Below are 7,511 nucleotides of genomic sequence, written 5' to 3'. Positions count from 1 at the left end.
ATACTTATGGTTCATCCATTTGAATATGGCAGCAAGGATTCATCTAAAAAGTAGGCTACGTTGCCAAACGTGTCAAAGGTTCAACGGTAGAATATCTTTAAAGGAGGAAGGTACATTGCACAGTGCTTCCTCCCACAATGATACTTTTTTTTTTATGCCGATGGTATTCAGTATTCGTAATGATTTATGTATTCCTATAAAAAGTAACGAAAAGATGATTTCTTACTAGAATTGAATAATAATAAATTGTTTATTATTATTTTATTTCATTTTTTGAACAAAGACTTTGTTTGGACTGCTCAAGTAAAGGGAAAGGGACTTTTCAGTCTCATTTTGGCAGTATATTGCTCTAAATAAAATAATTAATTGATAACATTGCTCTAAATAAAATAATTAATTACTAAAAAACTGAAATTAGAACAACACGATGTCTACTAAATCCAGATAGGTAATGATAATGAATGATCACAAACATACCAAATTGCATAATAAGTACCCGATGCGAGTATTAAAAATAGATACCATCTTTACCTGTTCTAGAATTCAACCTCTTGGACTTGACCCTCAAAAAAAAGGTTACAGATCGAAGCTACCTCTGCTTTTTAAAAGAGAGAGTTTATAAAAATAGACCTTTACCTTAATTGCAACAATGCAAGGAGTTCTCGCATTCTGATTGGTTCTTTCATTTTGGGTCGATGACTCCTTGCTGCCATATTCATCTGGATGAATCATAGTGATATTAATTTCAACAAGCTACGACAAGTTATAACAAAGTAATGGGCAAATCAAAACCGTCAGGTAACTCTGGACCACCCTGTATATCAATTCAAAGAGTATTATAGTAAGAATTCATTAAGTAAGAATAAAATAAATAAAAATAGTAAAGAAGACGAAAATTGAAGGCTTTATGCAAGAGGGCCAGCCCTGCTTAGGCCCTTCTTGAGTAAAAGGGCTTTTCTAATGCGGCATATTATTAAGAATCGTGTTGATATCTCTTCTAAATACAGTTACACCTCTTGTAAAGTCATTTCAACAATACTCGTCATTGAAAATCAAACACTTGAAAAGTGTTTGTAAAAATCAAGTTTTGTCCATGACATTCTTGAACAAACCCTTCAATTGTAAAAATAAAATACATAATAAATGAAAATTAATATAAATAAAATAAAACAAATAATAGAGAACACGAAAATGTATTCCTACCTATAAATAAAGACCAACCAATTTATTCTTTTTCCTCATTCTTATAAAACCAAAGAAATTAAACATTTCTCACTTAAACTAAATTGTACTTTTATGCGAGAAAGACTCAAAAAAAATTAATAAAATATCTGTACTTATAAGATCGAACCGACAATCCTAACTGGTCAAAATGACCTGAAAACATACTGAACTTGAAAATGAAATATCCCATTTGCGGACACGCGAAAATCCAATTCGTTCGTATCCTGATTGCGACCACATCACCTTATTTGGAGTCTAAAGCACTATACTACTATTCTTTGGCACAACTTAGCCAAAAGGATTTTTGGCAAGGATATTTTAAACGCAGACAAACCGAAGGATACTCCTCTAAAGCTGTGTCCACACATAGTCGACTACCAATCGATCGACGAGGTGAATCTTGGTGTCGAGGCAGTGCGGACGGTTTCAGTCGACATGGATTGACGGCCGTCGACTATATATATATGGACACAGCTTACGGGAGCAATGACATCTTCTAGAAAAAGATACAATCAAACAGATAATGAAATTTGTTTAGCGGATAAGCCTATTGTGATAAGAATAAACCAAAGTGGTGAGTGATAAACATCAAGATATTTACCTATAATTATGTTATAAAATGCAGTGATAACAACCTACATTCTACATAGGTACTATCTCATTTTGTACCTCCTTATTAGAATTTTGGACATGACATTTTGATTCAACTCTAGCAAAATGAGCAGTTGTGTTTAGCGGATAAGCCTATTGTGATAAGAATAAACCAAAGTGGTGAGTGATAAACATCAAGATACTTACCTATATGTTATAAAATGCAGTGATAACAACCTACATTCTACATAAGTACTATCTCATTTTGTACCTCCTTATTAGAATTTTGGACATGACATTTTGATTCAACTCTAGCAAAATGAGCACAGACATTTTGGTTGATTTTGAAGAAACCAATGCTTCAGAGTTTGATTTCAAATCATATCCTTCTCAACTTGAGCAAAATCCATTGGGTGATAGTCCAGTACGGAACAGTCAAAAGCAGGATGCATTCCCAGGGGATGACAGCTCAAAACCAAGTCAGTGGTCTTTTGAATACTTCCAGAGATTCTTTGATGTTGACACTGACACTGTGATTAGCAGGATAAAAGGTTCTGTCTATCCAAAATTTGGAGACAACTATCTACAGGTAAGAGATACATAACCAACATTTTTTTTTTTTTTGCCTCAGCTGTGATTAGCAGGATAAAAGGTTCTGTCTATCCAAAATTTGGAGACAACTATCTACAGGTGAGAGATACATAACCAACATTTTTTTTTTATTATTATTTTTTTTGTCTCAGCAGGCATCTTCAAGAGAGATGTTTATTTAGGTTGTGGCTATGTACTGGGTAGAGATAGGCAAGGTTGGTAAACTTGCCTTGTTTTTAAGTTACCACTCCCATGTCAAACTGTAGAAACAATATTGTATCTCAACTATAGTCTGAGCTCGTCTCGACCCGGTACATAACCACAACCTAATTACTGATGTTTTCAGAAGTACCATCAACATTAATTTACTTTGATATTAGCTACAGCAGTAGTACTTCACAAGTCATTATCTGAAGAACCATTCCGACCCGGTACATAACCACAACCTAATTACTGATGTTTTCAGAAGTACCATCAACATTAATTTACTTTGATATTAGCTACAGCAGTAGGTACTTAGTACTTCACAAGTCATTATCTGAAGAACCATTAATATTAATAGTCAGGAAGGAATTTAAAATCTAACTATCTTTTGTTTGTCAAAAGAATTTTTGTGTGCTTACTGCAGTAAAGTAAGGACTGGTAAAGGTGGCGTTCCGATCCTAGCTGCCTGGTCGCGCCATAGAGGCAGCATTCCAATCATCGCGACCGAGTCTAACGACTTCCATTACAAAATTCCAGTCGAACAAATTATTACAAAAATAGTATTTTAAATCACATGAAAACCTCGATTACAAAATTCCAGTCGAACAAATTATTACAAAAATAGTATTTTAAATCACATGAAAACCTCACGACCAGGCGACCACACTGCTCTCAGAACGACTGGGCAGCGCGACCCAAATAGAGCAGCCGTGTCGCGCGACCAGGCAGCTTGGTTCGGAAAGTACTTCATAAGAATACATATATAGGAAGCAGTAGGCAGCGGTCGCACAGCTTGGTCGCGCGACCCGGCAGCTAGGATCGGAACGCCACCTTAAGTAATGTATTGTAACAAAGTTGTACATTGTATGTTATTTATTAAATTTATCCTTCAAAGAATCTATGTCTAATTTACTGAAAAGAAAAAAGAAATCAATGCTACAGTTGTGATATGACACAGTTGCATCACAAGAAAAATGAATAAATTAATTATATTTAGGAAACAAAAAGGTATTCACATGCTAAAGTTAACTAAGGGTTGTGGATTGTGGATAGGTAAACAAAAAATCATCAAACTGGGGAAAAGAGTAGGTACAGAGGCCCATTCCATATCTAGGTACAAAATATTTTTATCTGTTCACAAAGAATAGTCCAATGATACGTTTTTCTACACTGGAAGTAAAAAGTCCTTTGTGGACAGAGTCACAGGAAAGATAAAGTGAAAAATCCTATGGAAAAATTCTTAAACTCAATCAAGACAGCCAAAACAAAAGTAAATTCAAGTGCACTATTCTGTGACACCTTGTATCAAGTTGTTAAACTCCAGAGTTTCCATTTTCTTCACAGGTACTCCAAATGCCATCACAGGAACTTCAGTTACTATTTCAATCTTTTTCACATCAGTGACTTCTGGATTAAGCTCAATGAATTTTGGAAATTTCTTCACAAAAAAAGATTCTTTCTTGTACAAAAGTTCATTGTTCTTCAGATATTTTGACTTTTGAAGTTCGTACTTACTTTGCATGACAAAGTTTTTCTTAATTTTCTTCTCCATTATTTCATACTGTAGGTGGCGTTTTTCAAACACGTGATCTGACAAATCTTCAGTTCCTGAAACAAATAGAATGTAAGTTGTTTTAAGAGTTGCTTTAAAACTCCATTGGTGTGTTTTTCATGTAAAAAAACTTCACAACATATCCATATTTGTCTCCTCACATTGGGTCTAAAATCAACTAATGACTGTGAGACTCTTGATGAGCTCAGTGCAACATGGAAGAACTCAAGCTAAGTAAGACTAAAAAGTTCAATTATTCTAAAATTGCTTCTGATTGACTTACCTTCTATTTTATACAATGGTGTATATTTCTTCTCACGAAACGATGGTATTTCAATCTCTTGTTGAGTTTTCAAATTTTTACCGCTCTTATCAAAATTGGACCAATCCCAAAAATCACAAGATGCACTCCAGTAACCTTTGCTGAGAATCCAACCATTGCTGTCATGGTAACTAACATTGTAATGTGATAAAATGTGGATATACCATTCCTCAGTTGAAAATCCAAGTTGGTGCTAGGGGAAGTATCACTCACATGATTTATAGAGTGAAGAGAAGCATACAGATTCAATTCAAACATGTGCAAATATAACCTGAGCTTACTATTCACACACAACAGGTTAACAGGTATTAGTAGTCTACTATGAACTTCCTATTTTACAACCAAGTGCCTTAATATTTAGTAGATGTCTTCCAATTCATTGTATTTCACATTATTATGTCAATTATTTTGTCTTTAAAGTTGTTATAAAGTTAATTGTACTTCCATTTAACTTTTGTTGGTTATTTTCAGTGTGTTTTTGAGATAAGGTATTACGTTTCCTAGCAGAAACACTTTCAGTGTGAACAACAATACTATTGCTTCTCTTATTATCACTTGACTTCTTTGGTATATTACGTTTCCTAGCAGAAACACTTTCAGTGTGAACAACAATACTATTGCTTCTCTTATTATCACTTGACTTCTTTGGTAAATTTGAGACAGATGATTCAATATTGATTTCTTCTGACTGACTGAAATGATCTGAAAAGTGATAATAATAATAATCAATAAATGTAACACCAATATTTCACATTTTAAGGATTCTTTGGTAAATTTGACACAGATGATTCAATATTGATTTCTTCTGACTGACTGAAATGATCTGAAAAGTGATAATAATAATAATAATCAATAAATGTAACACCAATATTTCACATTTTTAGGGAGTGAGAGTAAAACTTCTTTGTAATACTGTGACCGACACCCACTCAATTCATACTCATTTTGTGTGTATATGACATGGAATGCATCAGTTCATAACAAATCACTGAAGCTAAGCAGCATCAAGCATGGTTGGTATCTGCACAGGTAATTGTAACATAGTGTTTGATTTACCTAATCTTTGCAGTTGAAAATGTTTTTTTCTAACAAGCTAAATAGAAAAAAGAATCTTACCTATAACTTTAGGTTTGGAAACATCAGGTTTAACTTTTGTTGAACTTCTACTGTTATCCATGGCACTAGTTTGTGGCTTAAGTTTTGAACTTGTTGCTTTATGCTCTGTCTGATGGTTTGTCACATCAGTGTGAATATTTGGGTTTATCAGTCTCCGGCTGTTTGATCTCCTTGAGATCTTGCTACCATTAGCTGGCTGATCAGGTTCATTCTTTGTTTCACTTGATTGTGTCTCTGCACCACAACACCTAGATTCATTAGATCGATTTCTTAACTTCCTATCAGACTCATACAAACAAAGCTCTGCTGTACTCCTTCGATGGTACTTCCTCTTGGGAGAAACAAGATTTATCACTTCAATACTACCTGAGTCTTTACTGGTGCTACCAGTTGCTTTGGATGACACATCTTTACTTCTTAATGACAGCTTTCTTTCACTGACATTTATTGTGCTGGATCTCTGCTTCTTTCTCTGTTTGATCTCCTTGAGATCTTGCTACCATTAGCTGGCTGATCAGGTTCATTCTTTGTTTCACTTGATTGTGTCTCTGCACCACAACATCTAGATTCATTAGATCGATTTCTTAACTTCCTATCAGACCCATACAAACAAAGCTCTGCTGTACTCCTTCGATGGTACTTTAAGAGGGTTCTTATCGTGTTATTCTTAATAATATGTACATTATTTGACTTTTTACAGTTGATTTAAATTTATTTGTGTCAATATTTTGACAAAAAGGTTACACTTAGCTACAGGATAGCCAAGCAAGTGCATTTTCAATTAACCATTCGTGCACCGGAATCAAGAAAAGTCCAGAGTTTGTGGTCTGATGACATCTGGTTGTAGTAATTGCTAGGTAGTGTCCAGATCAAGACAAGTCCAGAGCTTGTGGTCTGATGACATCTGGTTGCTAGGTAGTGTTCAGATCAAGACAAGTCCAGAGTTTGTGGTCTGATGACATCTGGTTGCAGTAATTGCTAGGTAGTGTCCAGATCAAGACAAGTCCAGAGTTTGTGGTCTAATGACATCTGGTTGCAGTAATTGCTAGGTAGTGTCCAGATCAAGACAAGTCCAGAGTTTGTGGTCTAATGACATCTGGTTGCAGTAATTGCTAGGTAGTGTCCAGATCAAGATAAGTCCAGAGTTTGTGGTCTGATGACATCTGGTTACTAGGTAGTGTCCAGATCAAGACAAGTCCAGAGTTTGTGGTCTAATGACATCTGGTTGCAGTAATTGCTAGGTAGTGTCCAGATCAAGAAGATAGGAGCAGCGATCAGGATAGAAGCCTAAAGCCCTGCTATATGATCACAAATGCGTCAACGAGAGATAGCTCTTGGCTGTAAGTTTTAAGAAACCGCCCGCACCCGCTCAGCCATGTTTTGCATTGTCTGTTTTTGTCGCTTTTTTCTGTTTTTTTGTCTCGCCATTGTTTCGGCTGCCAATAATTCTTGACGACATCTTTTGCGGTCTACAGACTGGGTAAGGCCGCACATGTTGGCGGGGACCCATAAGGAAAACTAAAGGTCTCACGCTCTTTCGTCATCGCGCACTCTACAAATCAGGGGGGAGGTGGACGTCGGACGCATAGTCCTAGACATACGTCTGTCATGCGGAGCTTAGAGACCGGGACTGCTAAAGCCTACGACCAGTGGTGCGCATGGATCGTCTAATGACGTTGCGGTCTAGACCAGTAGTCTCGTTGTTAGCACCTGACAGCGAAAACTACGACCTGTGGATGCGAACTCGTTGATGACCGTCTGGTCTACCAAGTATAATCTGCGGGTTTGACGACCTGACACAGAGACCTAACCTGCGTGACAATGGATCGCGTTCGCGTCTCTTACAGCTGTCTCGTGTTTGAGACCGCCGCCCACTGTTTCGGCCGCGCAGCAGCTTGCAGACCGTCGAAC

At 36.3% G+C, this 7,511-nt stretch overlaps 2 protein-coding genes across 2 annotated transcripts in view; both read right to left on the bottom strand.

The window, feature by feature from the left end:
* Positions 1 to 3,093: 3,093 nt before the first annotated feature.
* Positions 3,094 to 4,742, bottom strand: LOC103518029 (protein male-specific lethal-1-like). The gene is made up of 4 exons (XM_026829941.1): positions 4,698 to 4,742; positions 4,446 to 4,653; positions 3,257 to 4,218; positions 3,094 to 3,192 (listed from the first exon to the last, which is right to left on the bottom strand). Exons 1-3 carry the CDS (start codon positions 4,740 to 4,742, stop codon positions 3,896 to 3,898), a joined length of 576 nt encoding a protein of 191 aa, XP_026685742.1. The 3' UTR covers positions 3,094 to 3,192; positions 3,257 to 3,895.
* A 497-nt stretch (positions 4,743 to 5,239) lies between these two features.
* The window catches only part of LOC103518028 (glutamate receptor ionotropic, kainate 2-like), a gene marked incomplete at its 5' end in the record, with an annotated part of 40,900 nt that continues 38,628 nt past the window's right edge, over positions 5,240 to 7,511 (bottom strand). The window contains 2 exons of the mRNA XM_026829940.1: positions 5,240 to 5,307; positions 5,601 to 6,096. Of these exons, the coding sequence (XP_026685741.1) occupies positions 5,240 to 5,307; positions 5,601 to 6,096 (564 nt within the window). The remainder of the gene's footprint in view (positions 5,308 to 5,600; positions 6,097 to 7,511) is intronic.

Source organism: Diaphorina citri, unplaced genomic scaffold (genome assembly GCF_000475195.1).
Source record: "Diaphorina citri unplaced genomic scaffold, Diaci psyllid genome assembly version 1.1 scaffold2046, whole genome shotgun sequence".
Classification (NCBI taxonomy): domain Eukaryota; kingdom Metazoa; phylum Arthropoda; class Insecta; order Hemiptera; family Psyllidae; genus Diaphorina; species Diaphorina citri.
The sequence above is the reverse complement of the archived record's forward strand: the minus strand, read 5'-3'. Positions and strand labels throughout refer to the sequence as shown.

Coding starts and splice junctions, on each gene's coding strand:
- LOC103518029 (XM_026829941.1), bottom strand. CDS start 4,742: ATGTTTGAATTGAATCTGTATGCTTCTCTTCACTCTATAAATCAT. Junction 4,654..4,697: donor CTCTTCACTCTATAAATCAT/GTGAGTGATACT, acceptor TTTTCAACTGAG/GAATGGTATATCCACATTTT. Junction 4,219..4,445: donor ACCATTGTATAAAATAGAAG/GTAAGTCAATCA, acceptor TATTTGTTTCAG/GAACTGAAGATTTGTCAGAT.